Here is a 24,088-nt window from a genome sequence, read left to right on the forward strand (position 1 = left end):
TGATGGTTGGTTTTTGTATCTTTATTGTGCCACTCTTGTTAATGTGATGAGAAAAACTAAGAAAGGAATTGGAATTCCAAGACACCTCAGATAAAGGCATCTTCAAATTCTCCCTAAGACGCTACCACCAGCAGATACAGAACTGGACCCTGTCACCGTCACAATTCACCTTCCCATCACGACAGAAGAATGATCCCGCGGTCACCACTGTCAATATCACTGCTACCATGAAGCCTATCCACTCGTATGCCCCATGTGACCTTTGCCTGACCACGCCCACCGATCAGGGAAGCACAAGCACCCATCCTCAACCCCTCCATCGACTCAATCACATCCCTGGACACCTTGAAAACTGTCACCATCATGCCCTTACTTAAACCATTCACTAACCCTGCCCCGCTTTCTAAATACAGATCCATCTCCCTCCTGCCATACCCATAGCAGAGATCTGTGAGATACTAATCAACCTATGCCTCACTGACCACCTCGGCAACCACCAGCTCCTCGACGTTGTGCAGTCCAGATTCAGGCCCAACCACAGTACATAAACAGCAATCATCGCTGCCACAGACAACATCTGCATGATTACTGACAGAGGAGACACGACAGCCCTCATTCTCCTGGATCTCTCTGCAACATTTGACAGTCTCCCACCCTATCCTCATCAATCATCGGCACAAGATTGGCATCCAAGGACCTCTCTGCTGTCTCCATATAATACAATAAGCCACTAAAAGGTCAGCAGCAGATGAATCACCTGGTCAAAGACAGATGTGCTCTCTGTTATGTAGATTTGTAAAGTGCACTATCACCCTGGAGGGTATCCTGGCACTTAGCAGGTGTGAGTCTAGCCACACCTAGGGTGCAGTAGGACTACTTGAAAAGCCTGGTCTTTTAGTTCCTTGTGGACTTAAAGAAATGAGGAGTGCAGGCTCTTATGGGTAGCAGCAGGTTGTTGCACATCAAAGGAAGATATAGGAGAAGGCTCGATGACTGGATCTGTTTTTCCGTATGTAGAAGAATGTGTTGAAGTAGGAGTCCGGGAGAGCTTTGGTTTCTGGAAAGTTTGTGAAAGCAGTTACGTTGTTTGAGGTATGCTGGGCCAGCGCTATGTAGTGCCTTGAAAGTGTGATTGAGGAGTTTGAATTGTGCTCTTCCCTATATAGGGAGCCAGTGGAGCTCTTCAGGTGTGGTGGCATGGGAGATTGAGAGTGAGTGATTTTGGCCGCCGAGGTCTGAATGATCTGCAGCCTTTTGGTGATTGTTGTGTTTTTTATCCCGGCATACAAGTTGTTCCCGCAGTTCAGCTTGTTTGCAACAAGTGCGTGTATGGTGTTTTTCGGGTGCTGATTGAGAGCCATTTGTAAATCTTCAGGGTATGGAAGCATGAGGGGTGACAGTGTTTCATGGGCGATCATGTCAAGTTTTCTGCTTGAGGTTCTTGGCGCGAGTGGCGAGGGTGTTCGTCCTAGCTCTGATGGCCACCAGGTCCCACATTGAAGTGCTCTTCCCAAAGATCATGGTTTTGGTCTTGTTGGTGTTCAGCTTCAGACAGTTGGGCTTCATCCAGTGGGCTATGTTAGTCACTGAACTTGATCTGGGTACTGGGACTCTGAGTGAGTGTATGAGTTGCTTGCTGTTTCTGTAGGAGAGGATGTTGATGTTGTGAGACTGGATGATGCTGGCTAGATTGATCATGTATGTGTTGAAAAGGGTCGGGCTCAGGGAGGATGCTTGCAGAAGACTTCTAAATAGTTCTGTAGCAAATCAGATATCAGTCTGTGGCCAATAGGGTTAGTGATTGTGTTTATTTGTGGTGAAAGAAAGGAGTGGAAGAAACTCCTATTTAAGAGGATAGTTGTTTGACGCTCATAACTTGTTTCTGTTCTGCCTGTTTTTTTAACACCAGTCTTTTTAATGTAGAAATTGCTTCTTCAGCTCAACCAGATTATTTGTATTTGTCCTTATCACTCAGACTCCAAGCTTTGACTGCCAGCACTGGTTATATGAGGGTAGATGTTCGTTTTCCCACATATCAATTTTCAAGGCCCTTAAGGATCTTTTGGCCAAAAGAACTTCTTCCCCGGTATTGGCCTCCACTTCACATTGCGAGGTTTTGGCATCCTTCTTTTTGGAGAAGGTGCAAGCCATTTACCGGTCGTTTTCTGATTTGAGTCCACCTTTGGGGCCTCTGGTGACGATACTGGGTCGTCCTATAATGGAGTCGCTTCCTTTGCTTTCCTCTGAGGAATTTGACAGGGTGACCCTAAAAATTAAGTCGGGCTCACCTCTGGACCCATTAAAACCTGTCGTCTTTAGAGATCATTGCTTTGTAGGACGCCCTCTTTTGCGATCCTTCATTAACACTTCACTGATGACGGGCATGGTTCCAGTCAAATGGAAGCAGGCGGTGGTTTCTCCTATTTTGAAGAAGCCTTCATTGGATCCTTCGAGGCCGGATAATTACCGGCCTATTTCCTTACTTCCCTGGCCGGCAAAAGTTATGGAGGCCCATGTCAACCAGGCTCTCTCTGATTATATTACCCGTGCTAACATCTTGGATGACACCCAGCAGGGATTTCGTGCTGGGCATAGTACGGAGACAGCTCTTCTGGTTATGGTTGACCATCTTCGTGGGCTGGTGGATTTGGGACAGACGGCGGCGCTAATATTATTAGACCTAAGCGCCGCCTTTGATACTGTCTCACATCCTATCCTTTTGCGTCGCCTGGAGGAGTTGGGCATTGGCGGTGTTGCCTTACAGTGGTTCCGCTCCTTCCTTGAGGACCGTTCCTTCTGCGTTGCCATACCTCCTCATCAGTCCAATTTCTATCCCCTGGGCCTGGGGGTGCCTCAGGGATCCTCGCTGAGTCCCACGTTGTTCAATCTTTACGTGAGGCCGCTGGCTGATTTCGTCAGACAGTGGGGCATGACGATGGTCTCGTATGCTGACGACACTCAGCTAGCGGTCACTATCAGCGGGGACGCTGAGTGCGATGCCCCTAGGTTCCAGAGTGGTCTGAGAGCGGTGGCGAGCTGGATGAATGCCAACTGTCTCCAGCTCAACGCAAAGAAAACTGAGGTTATGGTTATCGGGAAGGGACGTGACCTGTGGGGAGATAGATGGTGGCCACCGGAGCTTGGGCCAGCCCCAACTCCGGTCACGGAGCTGAGAAACCTGGGAGTATGGCTGGAACCCGCTCTCAGTTTCGTGGGGCACTCCAAGAAAACTGCGGCCTGTTGTTTTGGAGTTCTTCGAGGCTTAAGATCTATCTTGAAGTTTTTTGACTCCTCTACGAGGCAGTTGGTTGTTAAGCAAACCATAATTTCTCGATTAGATTACGCCAGTTCACTCTTGGTAGGGGCTAACTTGGCGGAAATTTACCGCCTCCAACGGGTCCAAAATGCAGCAGCTAGGGCCATAGTGGGCCTGCCTAGATCCTGCTCTGTGTCCAGCACTCTCCGATCTCTTCACTGGCTCCCGGTGAAAGCCAGAATTCACTTCAAAGTGCTCTGTCTGGCATTCAAGATCTTGAAGGGTTTAGCCCCTCGAATCCTTTCTAACCTCTTGTCGTTTTATGTACCGTCGCGCCCTCTGAGATCGTTGGGCCAAGCGTTGGCAGTGGTCCCGAGATTCAAGTTGAGTCGTATGGGAGGTCGATCTTTTCGGGTGAAAGCAGCTATCTTGTGGAATTCTCTCCTGCTGGAGATTCGCCTTTTGGAAGATCTCTTTTTATTCCGAAAAGCTGTAAAGACTGTGCTTTTTTAACCATCTTACTCTGGTCCGTTTGTTATGTTATTCCCTCTGTTCTGTTAGGTGCGGCTAAGTTTATCTTGTCATGCGCCAGGACGCCCCTTAGCTGGGGCAGCTGTGCGCAATACAAATGCCCCTAACATAACATAACATAACATAACATAACATATGTCCATTACCTCATAAGTGAAGAGGGTTTTGAAAAGTACAGAGTGATATATAGAAGGCCTGAATCCATGCCTGATTGTCACGCTAACTACTGAATGTAACAGAATTTCTTTAAGATTTGTTGCATAGAAATTCATATTTTATGGATATCCTGAGAATGTGACTTCGATCTGGCTCTCCTAGACTACAGAAACCTTATGTGGCTGTTGTGCTCTCACTCAAGTGCTGCTTCCCAGTTTGCACAGTTATGAATTTCATAATGTAATGGACGTTCTGCCAAGTTTATTGATACTTGTTTCAGTACTGTTTTAACCCAAGTGACTACTTCTATAGTGCTGGGATGGTTGAGTTCTGGTGCAGGGAGGACCTGGCCTGGAAGTTCGGTGTTCTGTTCCCATTGGCGCAGGATCAAAACTGATTCCTATATGTCCAATCTGAGGTAGCATGGTGTGCAAAATAACAATGGACTGGGATGTGGCCCCAAGCTTCAATCATCACTTTTTTTGTATACTTAAATGTTATGCCCTAACTGGGACGGGTATGCCGATGTGCCCTAATAAGAGCAACGGCTTATCCGCTATGGCAGAGAAACGTCACCCCCACTTTGCCACTCCCCCTACCCTCCAGCCAGCAGCCAAAAAAATGAAAACTAAAATGATGATAAATGCTTGTTTATTATCGTTTTATTTTGGCTGTCGGACTCGAGGCTTGGTGGCAGGGCCAGAGAAGACAGGCTGGTGGAGGAGTGTTTTGCACTGTAATCCGTGCGCATGACGGTTTGGACAGCCGTCTCGGGACAGCCAAACTGTCATGCGCACTGAAGCTCTCTCCAATTCCAGCGGCGTTGCTGGGTTGGATAGAGCAGGCACAAGCTCCCAATCTACCTGGGAGTGCAATGCCACGGCGCGCAGGCCAATCCTGATGCTGCTTTCATGCAGCGTCATGCTTGCAGTGGATTGTGGGAACCTGTGCCTGCAGTGCACGGAGCCAGATTGGAGCTTCAGAGCCAGATCAGAGCGTGGATGCAGGTACGATTTTTATTTTATTTTGTTATCCTTCCCCGGTTTCCCTGCCACGTTGCCCAGTGCAGGCCACTAATGCCTAAAAAGTGTGAAACTGGTCCTGGATTATTTGTGTTCTGGTTGCAGGAAGACCTGACCTGGCAGTTTGGGCTGAACTGTTCCCATTGGGGCAGGGTCAAGACTGATTTCCATATGGCTGGGTCCAAACTGAGGTATCATAGAGTGCAAAATTACAATAGACTGGGATGCAGCGTTGAGTAATTACCAGTAGCTGAGATTAATTCAAGCATTCCATCCATCACTTTTTTTGTACACTTCAGTGTGACACCTATAATATTCCACCCACACAAGATGTAATATGTGTTGTTTTTGTGTTATGTTTCTGATTTGTTACTAAATACCAACTTGCAGACTGGCATTGTGTTGACAATAGGGGGATATACCTCTAGGGATGGCTGAGTCCATGCTTCTGACATGAATATTCTGATAGTACTCAGGGTTCCTGTCTGGCTGTGTAGGTAATATTGTGGGAATGGTGTATATTACATCGATGGTTATCTTTAAGCCTCTGTTTTCAATGGCAGCTTGGATAATGAAAACGGTTCTGCCCGTTTTTGGTACCTGAGGTCATAAACATTGTTCAAATTAGCAGTGTGTTAATGTTTTAATCTTATTTTCACACCATTGTTATTTAAATGCCAATCAAGTGACTGTTAAATTTGATTGTTGCAGGATTAATGGATGAATTTGGTGAGTGGCTTTCAAGAGAAGCAAAGTTGCTGCTGGGACATCTCCTGCGCTTCATGACTCACCTCATTTTGTTCTTCCGCACTCTCGGTGTGCAGATTAAGGTATGTTCTCTTGGCTGTTGTGGGGCAGTGATTGCAAACATAAACCACCCTCCTGTAGTACTTAGCTAGTTATCAAACTTTCAAGCTTCTTAACCGAGTCCCTCCCTTCCTTAATCTTATCAGTTCTAAGCTAACATAAGTATTGGTGTGCCGAGTGCAGCAGCTGCATCTAAAAAAGGCTTTGACTGATGGATGATTATGGCTTGCATAAGTGATTGTAAGCGCATACATGCCTAGTTTGAGATTTATGTCTTGTTTGTGTAGGAGCAAGTGCAATTCTATAGGAAAATGCAGCTTAGGGCAAATTGTGTTACAACTTATGACGCATATTTCTGAGCCAAGCTAGCACTGGCAGTTATCAGTTAGCTTACCCTATGATTGTACTATCCGAATATACAGTTTATAGGTAGCAATGATCTTTGCTTGTTTTTAATTCCAGGTGTATTTTTTTCTTCCATAGATTGTTTTTGCAGAAAAAGATCCAACTGTGATTTATTTTGAAATTAGGGCTTTTGGACTATAACTGCACTCTTAGTGCCAACTTACAGTTGGTATTTCACATAACTACTATTTAATTGTTCACAATGGATGTACACCATTTGTGAACTGGCACACCATCACCCAAAGATTATCTTGCTTCTATAAATTATGCCTTTAGGTGATAAAGTAATTGCATGTGACATTTATTTTACTTAGTCTTGTGCAATGGCTGAATGAAAAACTGTTGTCTGCACTTTCACATTTTAAGGTGTTAAACATCTCCCGCCCCCTATGGAACAAGCCATCCTTGATTGGAGATAATTCAGTAACTATGCATGACGTGACCTGGACCACCTCCCGCCTAATTCAATCAGCCTAATCTTTATAACTAGAGTCTTTAGTCAGTTGAGGACCAAAGGTTGCTGTTACGCTAAACTTCGGAGGGCGAGTGTACGATTCTTAAAGATTCAAAATGCATTATTTTCTTCCAGTAGAGTAGGGGCTGGCGAAATGGGATGAAATGTTTTCTGATGGTCTACTTCCATCTTCCTTCTTACCATACTTATTTGTTATGTTATATTTTATTGTGTTATGGTGTGCTCATGAAGTGCACGGTCACTGCCAAACTGGCCTCTGTGTCAGTGCTCTGACCCTTTAAAAGGTATATGTCTAATTGGCCCACCTACAGTTCGCATAAGGTAAATTACCTATAAGTCCCTGGTATATGGTACCAGGGGGTTGGGCCTCTTGGTGCTGGCTACGTGGCCTCTTGGTGCTGGCTACGTAAATGGGATTCGGTCAAGACATGCATATCATTGATTGGAAAAATTTACATTTGCATTTTTTTCCAAAGCAAGAGGATTGGAACAGAGCTGACACTGTTTTGGTAGTCTATTCCAAAACATAGTAGCATTTACAGAGAGAGAGAGATCAACCATCAGTTGGTATTTTATGCAATTTAGTAGTAAGCCTTCACCTGACTGGAGAGTTCTTATACGTGAATAGCTTTTGATTTATCCCGTAATGAAATCTGGGGTTATGCTGTTCAAGGTGCGATGAACTATGCAGGTGACTTTAAGGTATACGCTCTAGTATAGGAAACCAGTGAATGGACTTTCCATCAACAGTGTAGGAGCTAATCCCGGGGCCTGCAACTGCTGGTCCAGCAGCCTGGTTTTAAATAAATTGTTGGGGATGTTTAAAATAGTTTTTATATTAAGATACAGGCTATTTCAAAAATCTAATCTTGTTCCTACAATAGCAGAGCCAGCTGTTTCTCTGCTCTCTGAACATAATTAAGCTAAGCCCACACAGGGTAAACCAAGATATAAAGTACATGTTGAAACTACTGCCTGCATTTAAATATCAATTTGCAGGGCTGCATCAATCTGAACTCCTAGACTCTTCACCATTTGTGGAGAACAGCTGGCAGGTGTTGGATATTTCAAGCCAGAAAATTGGATGCCATACTTTGTTGCTAGGACCAGAGATAAGAATCTTGTTTTTATCCATATTTATCTGAAACCAAAGCTGGCTCATCCATTTGTGGACATCAGCCAGGCAGTTCTGTACATGTAACAAATTCATGAGATTCATGCTCAATTTGAACAATAACTGTCCGGTCAAAAGAAGTACATAACTTAAGTCCAAAAGAGAGGACTGTCACAGCTAACGGTAACATATAAATCGGTAGGACAACAGGGAAAACATCAGATGCAAAAGGCTTTAAAGAGGACTGGTTTTGGCTGAAAATCACTTTTTGACCTCTATCTTTAAGAAAAGATGTGAACCAATTTAATAAAGAGCCACTGTTGCCAACATTTCAAAGTTGTTATAGGAGTATACCATAAGTCAGTGGTGTTGAATGCAGTGAAGACACCCATTAAAATTCAAGCTGAAGGGGTATTATCATCTGCTGCCAAACATAGATCATCCACCACTACCAAAAGTGCTAATTTAGTGCTCCTGTTTGTCAGAAGGCAACCTGGGAAATCTGATAGTTTGAGATTCACCTAAGCTGTGCAGTTGTTTTGCTCCTCATTCCTCCATGATTTTAGCAACCCCACAGAAAAAAAAGTAACTGGGCGGCCGTTAGAAACTGAGAGTGGGTCGAGATTGGCCTTTTTTAAATAAATAAATGACCAGGTCTTTTTTTTAAGAAGGTCCAGAACTATGCCTGTTTTTAAAGAAGCACTAAAGAGCTCCTGTAGGACAGGGGGACCAAAAGCCCCTAATTTTGTGATATGCTTAATGTGTTATATCTAATGACAATCCAGATTTGCATTGATTCAATAAGGACCTCAGTTCAAGGGAGTCTAAAAGTTGAAACTAAGACAACTATGCTGATTGAGCAGTTGAATCAGTAGATACTAAATCAGAAGTAAAGGAAGAACTTGTAATGGAGTCTGTTTTTTTTCTATTCAGATATAAATGCTTAGATGATCGCCAAAAGTTCTAATTGTCAATGAAGCGAGGTAAAATTAGACAGCTCTTATAATGGCAATTGCTTCTTTTTTTGCGTATTAGATGCATTTGAAATTCTGTTAAATTTGTTTTCTTGGTTATTTTGAGCATGATGTTGCAGTTACTGAGCGCTTCTTTATAGTATAGTTGGACTTTCGTGTCATAAGATTGTCTCCAAGTCTCTCTGTCTTTTTCAAGGTTTTTTAACAGAATTATGTTCATTATGGAAATATGGAGCAGGCTTATATTTGGGTCGTTTGCAAGAGGGTTTTAATAGTTCATGGGAATTGAGTGTCTCTAGTAGCTGAACAGTAAGTACTATACTTTTCTAGTGGATTTGTTGTACTTTCTAAGGCTGTAGTATAGAGGTCTAATGATTCAGCACATAGCTGAGTCAAATTGTGTGACAGTCTCCCCATTTGTTACAGAAATCCTAGCCGATGACAGCACATTAATCAGAGGCCCCGCTGAGGTACATGAACACCTTACTGAATTCTACTCCACGTTATATACTTCCGCTGCTAAACACGCAGACTCCGACCTCATTCCTTACCTTGACTCAATAGAACTTTTATGGCTCGCAAATGCCCATAGGGAATACTTGGACGAGTCCTTCTCCAAAGAGGACATAGTGCAGGTAATCAGGAGTCTTCCACTAGATAAAGCTCCAGGTCTTGATGGCCTCACCACCACGTTCTACAAGTCCTACGCCGATATACTAGCGCCGCACCTTGCGGAGATGTATTCCGAATCTATGGAGAATGGCTCGCTTCCCCCGTCGACGAGGGAGACTGTTATCTCCACATTGCTCAAACCTGGCAAACCTCCCAATAAATGTGATTCGTACCAGCCCCTATCTCTTCTTAATATAGATAACAAAATATATGCAAAGCTCTTCGCAAATCAGCTTCAGCCCTTGCTTCGTCTTATCGCTCGTCCAGATCAATCTGGTTTTATCCCCGGTCGTTCCACCTCCCATAACCTGCAAACATTTTTTTACCACTTGCATCAATTGGACCCCACACTCCAGTGTGCAAGGCATTCGACTCGCTTGAATGGCCATATCTTTTCACTATCCTAACTCGACTGGACTTCAGCCCTCTTTTTATTGCACAGGTCAAATTATTATAGTCACAGCCGACCGCGAGACTTCGAGCTAATGGAATGATCTCAGCCCATTCGCAATTACGTGCGGCACTAGACAGGAGTGCCCCCTTTAACCCCTATTGTTCGCCATTTCCATGGAACCCCTGGCCGCCAGAATCAGACAACACCATAAAACCAGAGGTATTGACATCCTGCTGAGAGACATTATTATATCACAATATGCCGATGACATCGCTCTTTACATTCGAGACCCACAGGACAACCTTGACCCAGTTCTCCGCGAGCTCACAAGGTTCGGGGGACTTTCAGGAATACACATCAACTGGTCCAAATCCAGCTTACTCCTCATTCCTAACTTTCCCGTGTTTGAACCAGACTACCCTATTCAATGGGCAAATGGCCCCTTAAGATATCTGGGGATCTGACTCTGCGCCGACACTCAAGAACTGTGGAATGCTAACTTCGGCTGCACCGTGACCTGGTTGGAAGGGAAAATAGCGGTCTGGTCTAGGCTTCTTATATCCCTGGCAGGCCGCATCGCCATAGCTAAGATGATTGTGTATCCTAAATTCTTATACCTTTTGATTGACATACCTTTACAGCTCACACAATCATTCTTGAAAACATTACGTTCCTTGATGATCTCCCTTGTCTGGACCGGGAAGCAGCCTCGCATTGCGTTGGAAATACTTACATTGCCACTAGCACAGGGCGGACTCGGAGTCCCAGATCTGGCACTATACTCATATTGCGCACAAGCACAATTCCTTCACTATTGGATGTTTCCCACCCCTTTTCAACCGCACACAGCTGTAGAGACTGATATAGTTGCCCCACCACCACTGACGGTTGCCTTATATCAGCCCTACAAACAACGCCAAACCATTATACACATGCCAGACACGCTCCGTTGGGCCTGGGATCAACTCCGAATCCGAGCTCATCAGTCAGTTCTATATGCCCCATCAATTATATTGGCACAAAATCCACAGATCCCTGTTATGGAAGATAGAGGCAGTTCTGCATGGGCCTTAGAATGGGAAGCATTGGGAGACCTGTATTCAGGTGACTCATTTTTTACTCCACCCACACCTTCGCCAGGCGGCACTATTAACTTTTCCAATATGCTATTATACTATTCCCTTAGGGGTACATGCCGTACATTACACGACACGTTCCCACACCCACCCCCCTCACTTCCAGCCCTGGAACTAATGTTAATGAACAAATCCCCATACAAACTGATTACCAAACTTTACAGTAGTATACAACGTTCCTCACTGATCATACACCCACAGGCTTTTTGCACAGTTGGCCCACTAACAGAGGCACAGTGGAAATTTTGCTGTGGACAGCTGAAAAGGCTGTCTCCCAATTATAAGATCCGCCTTATACATTTTAAATACTTGCATCGCATATATAGAACACCCGTGCAACTTCAGCGGATGGGTCTCCGTCCTAAGGCGAACTGTTGGAGGTGTGCAGCGCCGGATGCCTCCTTCTTACGCATGGCCTGGAGTTGTCCCGGTGTTGAGTGTTACTGGACCAAGATTCCCAACTTTATCAATGAGATTCTTGATACACAGCTGTCCCCGACCCCTCAATTATATCTTTTAGGCCTCGTACAAGACGTTATACCGGGGCGTCGCAGGCTTCTAGCCATGTAAATGTCATGTTACTTTTACTAGCCAAACGCCGGATTGCCATGCACTGGGGTAAACTAAGCCCACCCACTACCAAACTCTGGGTTCTGGATGCCAGATTCTGCCAAGAACATCTTAGTATATATTGGGAACTCCTGCCCCAGACATCTCGATCTAAAGACATTTGGAGTCCTTTCCTTGCTTGGCTATCCTCTCGGAGCACCGACACTACACAAACCTCGGGGGCCTCCGATGCGGTCCATTAACAGCCTTCTAACTCACATCTTCCTGTGGGCTACGCACCACCTTTTGTCTATATCACACTTTATTGCGTCACCGATGATTTCCCGATTCCAGTCTTCCATCATGTACACAACCGGCCAATGTATTGATTCCTCCTACGTCCTTGGTGCTTGCATTTTTCGCAATTGACTAGATGCCTCTGTCTTGACTTGTTATGTTCTTTAAATGTAATTGTTTATGCTATATAGTTGAGCAATCCTGATTTATACTATGTATTGTCTGTCAAAATGGCAATTAACAAAAAAAAAGAAAGAAAATGGTGCGACAGTCTGATGGTGGAAGGAAACCGTTTCAATGCAGCAAAATTGTCTACTTGCTGTGTGAATAGATAGTGGCCTGACCATGCTAAGGGAATTATCTGCAGATTAAATAGACAATTTTCAGGCCCAGTTATCAGGTATAATATGTGTACTGTGCATAGCATTCTTTGCATATTGATGCATTATTCAAAAGGTGAGTGGAGTAGTAAAATTGGGTACTTTGGGCTCATCTTACTTGTGCACACATAAGTTAAAGTCCCCTTAATTGAAGGGAAATGAATACGAGGTGGTGAATTTAATTAATGCACCTGTAAGTTCTTTACAAAAGAGAAGTGTAGGAAGCTGACTCTTTATATCGTGGACCAAAAAGAGGTCTTGCTCTGGCCAAGATGCCCAGTTAGAGGGATGTCATGGGTCAATAAGATTATAAACTCTCTATATTGCTGAGGCACTACCGCTCCTGATTTGGGGTCTGTGGCCTCAGTGTACAGGGGTCCCTCCTTCCAATAGGTCCTGTGGGAGCTAATGACATCTCCCTTTTCCTGTGCAACAGCTTGCTTTCTCAGGCTTTCAAGAGTAGGACATGTCCTCTGTCCTTGGCACAGCTCTTCCCTAGAGGGTCCCTGTAACAGGAGGATGGACTGGACCGGACTACAGAGGTGTTTTTAGTAAGCAGACTTTTATTAGGTAGATTGTTTTACAACTCTCCAGTAGTGGTGAACCGCCGTATGATGGGGCTTCTTTTTGAGCTCCACCAGTGTTGCCGTGAGGAGAAAAGGACATTGGGCTTAGTAAGGCATGTTCTCATGGTCAGTACTAGTTTCACCACCACACCACAAAGTGACTAACTTGTGCCCGAAGGGAATATTGCTTCTTGGTTGGAAGGTGCTCTGTGATGATAGAAAAACGTACCAAATCCCTAATGTTCGAGGCATATGAGCTGCAGATTGTACACTTAGCATAGGTCGCCATCTGGTGTTGGGCCCGGATGTTTGCAGTTTGTTTTTCTTCTTGGACAGTCTTTGGAAGTCACGAGTTTGGTGACTCCTCCTTCGGTCCGTACTGCGCATGGGCTTCGGCTCCATCCTCAGATTGTTTTTTTCCGCCATCGGGCTCGGATGTGATACTTCGTGCTCCGTCTTCGAACTTCTACGGTTCCAGCCTCGACGGAAAATCCTTGATTCTTCGAGTTACTTCATCATCTTCATCTCTCGAAGCGGCACTTTTCTCCATCCCGTGCATCGACACCGGCCTTCGGGCCCTCCGCGACTCCGGTCCCGGCCGATGGAAAGGACTCCGTTCAAAAAGTGCCCAAAATGTGGGTCTAAATTTCCCCACACCGACCTCCATCAGGTGTGTAACCTTTGCCTCTCTCCGGAACACGAGGCTAGAGACTGCCCCGCCTGCAAGTCTTTTCGATCGAAGAAGACCATCCGAGATCGAAGAGCTCGACGCACCATGGCGCACTCATCCTCGGCAGCTCCACCGGACATCTTCGGAGACGACGCCGAAGCTTCGGGGCAAACACACACCGAGCAGGAGGAAGACGTCGTCAGCGCTTCCGAGGCCGACGACTCCGACGTGGAGGACGTTACACCAGCGCAGCGGGCCGTGAGTACTATGCCCCCTCCCACCCCCGCGCCGAAAACCAAAGAGACTCAGGTTACTCCCTCGCCTGCCGGCCTGGGCAAAACCAAAACCAAAACTTCGATCACCCCACCTTCGGGCCCGGTGTCGAAGCACCCAAAGTCTCATGGCAGCTCGGGATCGAGCCAGCCGACACCCGGTGCCGAAAAACAGCATCCGGCACCGAAGACTGCAAAATCCAGCTCGACTCCGAAACCACCGGTGCCGAAGCCTGGACACTCGGTGCCGACCAAACACAAACACAAATCTGTCGGCACCGACGCTCCGGCGCCGAAACATCATTCAACGCCGAAACACCCGGAGACCCCAAAAAAGCATGGCGCGCACAGACCATCGAAACCCCCGGTTCCGAAATCACCGGTGCCGACAGACGACTCGACACCGTTGGCTCTGTTTACACCAGACCCTTTACAAAAGACTTTGTCCAAAGATCCAAAGACTGGGCTTTTGACTTTAACTACCAAGAAAAGACGCCTTGATGCTCCGGCTCCTCCTCCTCCACCCAAAAGGAAGGACTCTGCTACTTCTCCCCTCAGAGTGCCCTCCCCACCACCGCCTCCCCTACCCACACCTCCTCCACCGCCTCCACCTCACAGGTCCCCGCCACCTTTACCTCACTACGATCCGGCCCCATCCCCAGATCCAGATGATGGGGATCCGGACAATTACCCGGCGGACCCCCCAATGGATCCCACTCCACCAGGGACCCCAGATCCATGGGAGGATTACAATAACCCTGATATACCCAATGTACCTCAGGACGACCTATACCCATCAAGGCCGTCTCCTCCAGAGGACTCCTTAGGGTTTCATCATTTAGTGCAGAGAGCAGCACACTACCATGGGGTGGACATGCACAGTGAACCAGTAGAAGAAGACTTCCTACTGGATACATTTGATATACAAGACAAATCTACTTCCATTTTACCCATGCTTAAGGGTGTCACCAAGCACGCTACAGAGGTGTTCAAAGACCCTGTCAGAGCCAGAGTACTGAACCCTAGAATAGAGAAGAAGTACAAGGCGGCACCCACAGACCCTGCTTACATCAAGGGCCCTGCTCCCCTAGATTCCCTAGTTGTCTCCACAGCGAGAAAGCGGGCTAACTCCCAATCCTCAGGAGATGCCCCACCGCCAGACAAAGAATCTAAACTTCTGGACGCGTCTGGTAAACGCACCGCCTCCCAAGCTGCAAACATGTGGCGCATTGCAAACACACAAGCACTGCTTGCGCGATATGATAGAGCACACTATGACGAACTAGAGGCTCTTATGCAGCACCTTCCAGAAAAATACAAGCACAAGGCTCATGACCTTATACAGGAGGGTAAACTAATCACAAACACCTCCATTAAGTGTGCCCTCGATGCAGCCGACACTGCTTCTAGGGCCATAAATACCAGTGTCCTGCTTCGCCGCCACGCCTGGCTCAGGATCTCAGGGTTCAAACCAGAAGTCCAGGCATCCATACTCAATCACCCCTTTGACCAGGAAACACTCTTTGGGCCAAAGGTAGACGAAGCGCTCGAAAAGATGAAGAAAGACACAGACACAGCAAAGTCTATGGGGGCACTCCAAACACAAGCCTCCAAACGTTCCTTTCGACGCTCGTCCTTTCGTGGCACAGGTAGAGGCTCCTCCACCGATAACGCCTCTTCCTCCTACAAGTCCCCTCCTCAAAATACCTTTTCAAAGGGCAATCAGAGAGGTGGTTACAGGGGTAACAACAATAAGGGCAGGGGCAAAACCAACAACACCCGTTCTGCCACCCCCCCCGCACAATGACTCCCCTCCGCTCCCCCCAGACCATTCCACTCCGGTCAGGGGCAGACTACAAAACTTTATCCACGTATGGGAGTCCATAACATCGGACAAATGGGTGACCCAAATTATTCGGTCAGGGTACTGTCTAGAGCTAACATCTACCCCACCCAATATCCCACCAAGGCACCGTCCAATGTCTCAAGAACATTCCACACTGCTCAAACAAGAGGTACTTTCACTCCTGCAAAAACATGCTATAGAGCAGGTCCCCGTCAACCAACGAAATCTAGGGGTCTACTCTCTATATTTCTTAATACCAAAGAGAGACGAGACCCTCAGACCCATTCTGGACCTCCGGCCTCTAAATGCCTACATACACTCAGACCATTTTCACATGGTCACTCTACAACAAGTCCTCCCACTCCTCTGCCAGGGAGACTTTCTCACAACCTTGGATCTGAAAGACGCATACTTTCACATTCCAATACACCCCTCTCACAGGAAATACCTCAGGTTCGTGGTGGACGGGCAACATTACCAATTCACGGTTCTCCCCTTCGGGGTCACCACCGCACCACGGGTGTTTACCAAATGCCTAGCAGTAGTAGCAGCACACCTCAGACGTCAACATATTCACGTCTTCCCTTACCTAGACGACTGGCTAATAAAAGCCGCGTCCTACGACCAATGTGTGCAGCATACAAACAGCACCATCCAACTGCTCCACCAGCTAGGCTTCACGGTGAACTACCAAAAGTCCCACCTCATACCATCTCACACAAAGCAATACCTCGGGGCCACTATAGACACCTCCAAGGGTATTGCCTATCCAAACTCAGCCAGAATCACAAGCATTCAAGCCTTACGCAAAACATTCCTTCCTCAGCACTCTCTTCCAGCAAGAGTGTTTATGAAGCTCATAGGAATGATGGCGTCTTGCATTTTCATAGTGCCCCATGCAAGACTCCACATGCGTCCACTTCAAGAGTGCCTAGCACAACAGTGGAACCAGGCCCAGGGTCAGCTGACGGATCTGGTGTTGGTGGACGGCCGCACACATCACTCTCTGCAGTGGTGGAACACCACAAACCTTTCCAAAGGGCGGCCGTTCCTGGACCCGGTTCCTCAAGTGACTCTAACAGCGGATGCATCGCTCTCCGGCTGGGGAGCGCACCTTCTACACCTCACCATGCAAGGTCTATGGACGCCACAGCAAAAATCGCTCCACATCAACCATCTGGAGCTCTTGGCGATCTTTCTAGCCCTAAAATCTTTCCAAAAACAGATTTCGGGCAAAGCAGTCCTCATTCGCACAGACAATATGACTGCAATGTATTATATCCAAAAACAGGGGGGGACACACTCTCCCCAGCTCTCCCGCTTAGCCCAGAGCATATGGAGATGGGCAATTCCTCAAAACATCTTTCTCCTGGCACAGCACGTTCCAGGCGTACAAAACACCATGGCAGATCTGCTCAGCAGACAAACGCAACAAATACACGAATGGGAACTGCATCCACAAGTTCTTCACCCATTCTTCCAACAGTGGGGGCATCCTCAGATAGACCTCTTCGCCACCCACGAAAACAAAAAATGCCCAAACTTCGCCGCCAGATACCCACACCCATTGTCCAAGGGCAATGCGATATGGATGAACTGGTCAGGCAGATTTGCATACGCCTTTCCACCTCTCCCACTAATTCCATTAGTGGTCAGGAAGCTACAACAGCACTCACTCACACTCATTCTGGTAGCTCCGACGTGGGCCAGGCAGCCGTGGTACACCACGCTACTACAACTGTCAGTGGTACCACATCAAAAACTGCATCTATCCCCATGCCTCCTAACCCAGAACCATGGAGAAATCAGGCACCCGGACCCAGCTCAGCTCAACCTGGCGATCTGGCTCCTGAAATCCTAGAATTCGGATACCTTAACCTTCCCCCTGATTGTATGAACATCATCATGGAAGCCAGACGTCCTACCACTAGAGCATGCTATGCCGCAAAGTGGAAAAGATTTGTAATTTACTGCCGTAACAATACAATCAACCCTCTAGATGCATCCATACAGCACATCATATGCTATCTACTCCATCTTCACAGGTGTAACCTGGCATATTCATCCATACGCCTACACCTAGCAGCGATCGCTGCTTATCTACAAAACAGGCAGCATTTATCACTCTTCAGAGTGCCCGCTATTAAAGCCTTCATGGAAGGCCTTAAACGAGTAATTCCTCCCAGGGCACCACCTTCCCCTGTATGGAATCTAAATTTAGTTCTTACACGACTAATGGGTCCGCCCTTCGAACCAATGCACAAATGTGAGCTACAGTTTCTCACCTGGAAAACAGCTTTCCTTGTAGCTATCACTTCCCTTAGAAGGGTTGGTGAAATACAAGCATTCACCATACAGGAACCCTACATACAAATGCATCACAGCAAGGTCATACTTCGCACAAATCCGAAGTTTCTGCCCAAAGTCATTTCCCCCTTCCACCTCAATCAATCAGTGGAATTACCTGTCTTCTTCTCGCAACCCCAATCTGTTGCAGAAAGGGCCTTACACACACTTGATGTAAAAAGGGCGTTACTATACTACATACAAAGAACGCAACCCTTCAGGAAGACTAAACAATTGTTCGTTTCCTTCTCTCCACCACATAAAGGCAACCCCATTTCAAAATCAGGGATAGCTAGGTGGATTGTAAAATGCATACAAATTTGCTATCAAAAGGCAAAGAGAACATTATCTGTTCCCCCTAAAGCCCACTCTACAAGAAAGTTAGGGGCTTCTATGGCTTTTCTAGGGAATATACCCTTAGATGACATCTGCAAGGCAGCCACATGGTCTACACCGCACACCTTCACAAAACACTACTGTGTAGATGTGCATTCCAAGCAGCAAGCTAGGGTGGGCCAGGCTGTACTAAAGACACTTTTTCAAACAACTGCAACGGATACCGGTGGTCGCCGCTAGGGTTGGGTACTGCTATATAATCTATGCTAAGTGTACAATCTGCAGCTCATATGCCTCGAACGGAATATGCTACTTACCAGTATGCATCTGTTCTTGGCATGTAGAGCTGCAGAGTTGTACACGCCCACCCGCCTCCCCGGCTACCTGTATCCGTTCCAGTACATCTTATTTAGATACAACACATGGGTTTCTCACTGTTATTACTACGCTCCATCATTTCCCTGTTGGCGAAAAACAATCTGAGGATGGAGCCGAAGCCCATGCGCAGTACGGACCGAAGGAGGAGTCACCAAACTCGTGACTTCCAAAGACTGTCCAAGAAGAAAAACAAACTGCAAACATCCGGGCCCAACACCAGATGGCGACCTATGCTAAGTGTACAACTCTGCAGCTCTACATGCCAAGAACAGATGCATACTGGTAAGTAGCATATTCCTTACCAAACACTTCGTCCAGACGGCTGTGATCTTGTTAAATTCCTGTGTTACCTCCCACCACCTCGTATTCCCCAGCCCGCTGTCAGACACTTACCTGAGACCACGGTTCTGTTCCAAAGCCGTGGCAGCGACGTCCCAAGCTCCTCAACCCAGGGAAACCTCCTCCTTTTCCTCTCGGTCTGCTGCTGGCGTCCCTTGCGTAGCCTGATCCTGCCCCAGCCCGACACTTCCTCTGGCATCCCTCCGATTTCCGCATACCTCCAGATGCTCCACTCGAGCAGTCGTTCGGCATGTCTTCCTGTTCACGCCCTCTTCTCTCCGTGTCCTCGGTCAGCCAGTTCCTTATGCGTGTCCTTCCTTACGCCTCCATCTTCCGGGTTGGTGCCACTGCCAGCCCACCCATTTTTTTCCTAGTTGTTTACGATGTTACCAACCACTAGAAAGCTGACCTGACTGTTCTCCGCGCCCCCAGGGCCCTGATTGTCATGCTGCACACCTGGCTGGTCCGGATTCCCATCACAGTACCTCTCATCCAGGCATGGACGATTGGGTCATGAAGAATCCGCAGTTCTGGAGAGAAAATCCGATGTACCCTGCAGACTGCCTGGGAGGTAACGGGTCTGAAATGAAAAAGGTTGAAGAGGTAAAAACCACCGAAGGATCCAGGCATTCGTGTCCTTATTCCTAGAGAGCCAAACCATAGGAGCATGGTCAGTGAGCAATAAAAAAGACCCACCCAACAAGTAATATTGTATCGCTTCCATGGCCAGATTTATGGCCGATCATTCTTTCTCAATAGTTGGATAGTGGAGTTCATGAGGAAGTAGTTTTCGGCTAATAAAGGCCACATGCCGCAAACAATGGTCAGAATAGGGTTGAGACAAAACAGCACCAATACCCCTGTCCAAGGTGTTGGTTTGATGAACAAACTGCTCTTCAAAATTAGGACAGATCAATACAGGGTCAATGGATAAAGCAGATTTTAGGTACTCAAAGCTGTGCTGCATTTCAAGGGTCCACTCAGTAATCTCATTGGGTTGGAACTTGAGCAATAGATTTGTTAGGGGTGCAACTTTTTCAGCCAAGTGAGGAATGAACCTGCGTTAATAGCCTACCAAACCCAAAAAAGAATGGACTCCCTTCTTGTCTTGGGCCTGGGCAGATCACGTATTGCCTGGACTTTGTCAGCCTAGGGATGGATCATACACTTCTGTATGTGGTATCCTAAATATCAGATAGAGGTGGTGGCCAGAGTGCATTTCTTAGGATTTGTTGTGAGACCGGCTTCTCTGAGTGTCTGCAGTACCGCAACCAAGTGTTCTAGGTGGTGTTCCCAGTTCTGATTAAAAATCACAATGCCATTGAGGCAGCCTGCAGCGTAAGCCCTGTGGGGTCTTAGGAGAATATCCATAAGTCTCTAAAAAAATAGCTGGAACCCCATGCAGTCCAAAAGGTAAGACCTTAAACTGATAAAGTCCAGTGGGTGTGGAAAAACGGTTTTCTCTTTAGCTGTTGGTGTGAGAGGAATCTGCCAATACCCTTTTGTCAGGTCAGGGTGGTGAGGTAAGATGCTGACCGAAGGTTCTCAACTAACTCATCTACCTAGGGCGTGGGATAGGTGTTGAACTTAGATCTACTATTCAAATGTCAAAAATCAATGCAAAACCTAATACCCCTGTTGGGTTTTGGAACTAAGACTACAGGAGAACACCATGCACTATTCAACGGTTCAATTATACCGTCCTCCAACATTTTCCTCACTTCGGTTTCCACTGACTTCCGACATGCTTTGTGAATTCGGTAGGGTTGTAACTATACCACCTGGCTACCCTCTGTGACAGTGGCATGATGTATAAGGATGGTTCTACCAGCTGTTGTGGAAAATATATCCTTGTATTGACTAACAATTTGTTCCTTCTGGGTGCTATTGAGGGAATCGGCACACTGTATGGGCATGGCCTCCAATGTACTATTTTCGGAAAAGAAAATAATATCTAGTGGCTGTGAGTCAATTACCAACAGGGTAGTGGAACCCTCACCCCTATTATGCGTTTTAAAATTTTTAAGAAGATTAATATGTTAAATCTGTTCATCCCTATGCTTATGCGGTATTGCCAGATTATATGTTACAGGAGATACCTGGGCTGTCTCTCTAGAAAGCCCTTACCAGCGCGCCAATATTTTATTCTCAGATGAGGGAAGTAACTGCAGAACTTTTCCTCCCACCTGCAATTCCCTCACTTTACTGGTTTTATTATAAGATGCCTTCTGCTTATCCTGAGCTTCAGCTAGATTATTCTGCACTTCCTCCCAAAGACTATGGGCTTTCTCTTTGAGGTTTGTAGCATATTCTAGGAGTCCTAAGCCTTCCTCCTCCTAATGTTCAACTGCCATATCAAGCAGGGCTTGGGGTTATCTCCCAAAGACTAACGCAAATGGATTATAAACCAGTCGGTGACTGTGCATGGGTACATATGGCATATAACACCAGGGGGAGCTTCCTGTCCCAGTCCCTCCCCATCTCTGCCACCACTTTTTTAGCATAGTGTAGATGGTACGGTTGTATGGTTCCCCAAGGCCGTCAGTCGGGGGATGGTAAACGGTGTCCAAATCTGGGTTATACCCAGTTTGTTACATACCTGCTTCATCAATTTGGACATGAAATGAGTCCCATGATCAGTAAGCAACTCATTGGGGAAACCCACCCCTGAGAAGAACTCAATAATTGCTTGGGCGTCCGTGGTTGTGGTCATACTATATAGTGGTATAGCCTCTGGATACCGAGTCTCATAGTCTACGAGGATATATTGGTAGCCACGTACAGAGGTCACCAATAGTCTGACCAACTCCAGGCCCATCTGGGAGAAGGGCATATCAATAATAGGCAGGGGTCTTAAAGGGGTTTTCAATACATGAGCGGAGTTGGTGACTTGGCACCTCTCACATGCCACACAGAACCGTATGATGTCGGAAAACACTCCTCGCCAATAGAATTGCCTCAGTAAATATTCTTCCGTCTTGTCACAGCCATAATGACCCCCTCTGGCTTACAAGACTTGCGGCCTGTATGGAAGTGGCACCACCAGTTGACTTGTATCTTCTCATTTTCTTACTTGTCTGTATAACAACCCTTTGGAGATACTGAAATGTGGGCCTACCTGACCATCGGGGTCCGAAACTGCTTGTCCCCAGGCATGATTGAGGTTTGGATCTTCCCTCTGGACTGCTCTGAATAAGAATATAAAGCCCATCATAGTCTTGCACCTTGTTACCTTTCAACCTACTACCTAGTGTTTTGACTCAGAAGTCAATGAAATCTGCCCAGGTCTGACTGGAGGTTTTAGGAGTTTTCCTGCGCCTGATCCTGAGCTCCTCAGTGGTGAGTCCAAAACCCTCAAGATATCTTTCATGAGGTCATAGGACTCTGCATCTCTCATATTTAGCGTCCGAAGTCTGTCCCTACATTTTACTGAAAACAGAGAAGAGAGCCCCAATACTTTTGGCTGAGTTTCCTAATTTTATAAGCACTCTTGAAGGCTGTAAACCATTTAATGATGTCCACTGTATTTAGGGATAATCCCTTTGGTGATTTTAGGGTCAAAAGCATCATCTTTCTCCCTAGTTATAATTCTGCTGCAACCAAAGATGAGCCCTAGGCCTATTTCAGCTCTTTCTTTTTCTATGGCTACGATTTTGGTTTCTAAAGCCAGTCTCATGGCCTAATTTTCTAAGAGTCCTCATCCTGAACATCATCTGCTACTAGTAGTACTTCCAGCAGAGGTGCTGCCTGTGGGTGGGTCCACAGATTCATCATCACTGGCTCCTGCATCCTCTGGGTCATTTGTATATCCTTCCATTGCCATTGCTTTATCATGCTCAACAGGTAGAGTCTGGAGATGGGCCTTTGTAGGCCTGGTATCCCTAGCAAGTTTCATGCTGTGCAGAGACCCTGAAGTTTTAACAACTTAAGGTTCGAGGCATATGAGCTGCAGATTATACACTTTTGCATAGATCGCCATCTGGTGTTGGGCCCGGATGTTTGCAGTTTGTTTTTCTTCTTGGACAGTCTTTGGAAGTCATGAGTTCGGTGACTCCGCCTTCAGTCCGTACTGCGCATGGGCTTCGGCTCCATCCTCAGATTGTTTTTTTTCCGCCATCGGGCTCGGATGTAATACTTCGTGCTCCGGCTTCGAACCTTTCCAGTTCGACCTTCGACGAAAAATCCTCGTCCATCGAGATTCTTTAGACGGAATCGACTTCTTCATCTCTCTCTTCTGCACTTCCTCGATTCCAGACATCGGCGGCGGCCTTCGGGCCTATCTCGACTCCAGTCTCGGCCGATGGAAAGGACTCCCTTCAAGAAGTGCCCACAATGTGGGTCTAAATTTCCCAACACCGACCTCCATCAGGTGTGCAACCTCTGCCTCTCTCCCGAACACGAGGCCCGAGACTGCCCCGCCTGCCAGTCTTTTCTATCGAAAAAGACTCTTCGGGATCGACGAGCTCGACGCACCATGGCGCACTCATCGACCTCGGCTCCACCTGACATCTTCGGAGAAGACACCAGAGCTTCGGGACAGCAGCACACCGAGCAGGAGGACGATATCGTCAGTGCTTCCGAGGCCGACGACTCCGACGTGGAGGAGCTCACACCGGCGCAGAGGGTCGTGAGTACTCTACCCCCTCCCCCTCCCGCGCCCATACCGAAAGAGACTCCGGTTACCCCATCGCCTCCGGGCCTAGGGAAAGCCAAGCATACTGCTTCCATCACCCCACCTTCGGGCCCGGTGAAAAAGCATCACAAGTCTCCTGGCGGCTCGGGCTCGAGCCAGCCTCCTAGCGGCGCCGACAAACATTTTTCGGCGCCGAAGAAAACAAGTTCCGTTCCGAAGCCATCGGTGTCGAAACCTGGCCTCTCGGTGCCGACCAAACACAAATCCCTCGGCACCGACGCTTCCGTGTCGAAGCCTGCCTCGGCGCCGACCAAAAAAATCGGACACCCAGAGAAAGCATAGCGCGGATAAACCGACGAAGCCTTCGGTTCCGAAAACATCGGCACAGATGGACGAATCGGTGCCGGAGGAGCTTTTCGCACCGGATCCTCTTCAAAAGACTTTAACAAAGGATCCAAGGACTGGACATTTAATTTTGTCTTCCAAGAAAAGACTTTTGGACAAACCAACTCCTCCTCCACCACCAAAACGGAA

The 24,088-nt window shown here is 47.0% G+C and overlaps 1 protein-coding gene across 2 annotated transcripts in view; it reads left to right on the plus strand.

The window, feature by feature from the left end:
• Positions 1–24,088, plus strand: part of NUP107 (nucleoporin 107) — a 528,088-nt gene that overhangs the window by 263,944 nt on the left and 240,056 nt on the right. For both annotated transcript variants that reach the window (XM_085653472.1, XM_085653473.1), the window contains exon 19: positions 5,677–5,795. In XM_085653472.1, coding sequence (XP_085509598.1) covers positions 5,677–5,795 — 119 coding nt within the window. The remainder of the gene's footprint in view (positions 1–5,676; positions 5,796–24,088) is intronic.

This window comes from Triturus cristatus, chromosome 4_1 (assembly GCF_964204655.1).
Source record: "Triturus cristatus chromosome 4_1, aTriCri1.1, whole genome shotgun sequence".
Taxonomy (NCBI): Eukaryota; Metazoa; Chordata; class Amphibia; order Caudata; family Salamandridae; genus Triturus; species Triturus cristatus.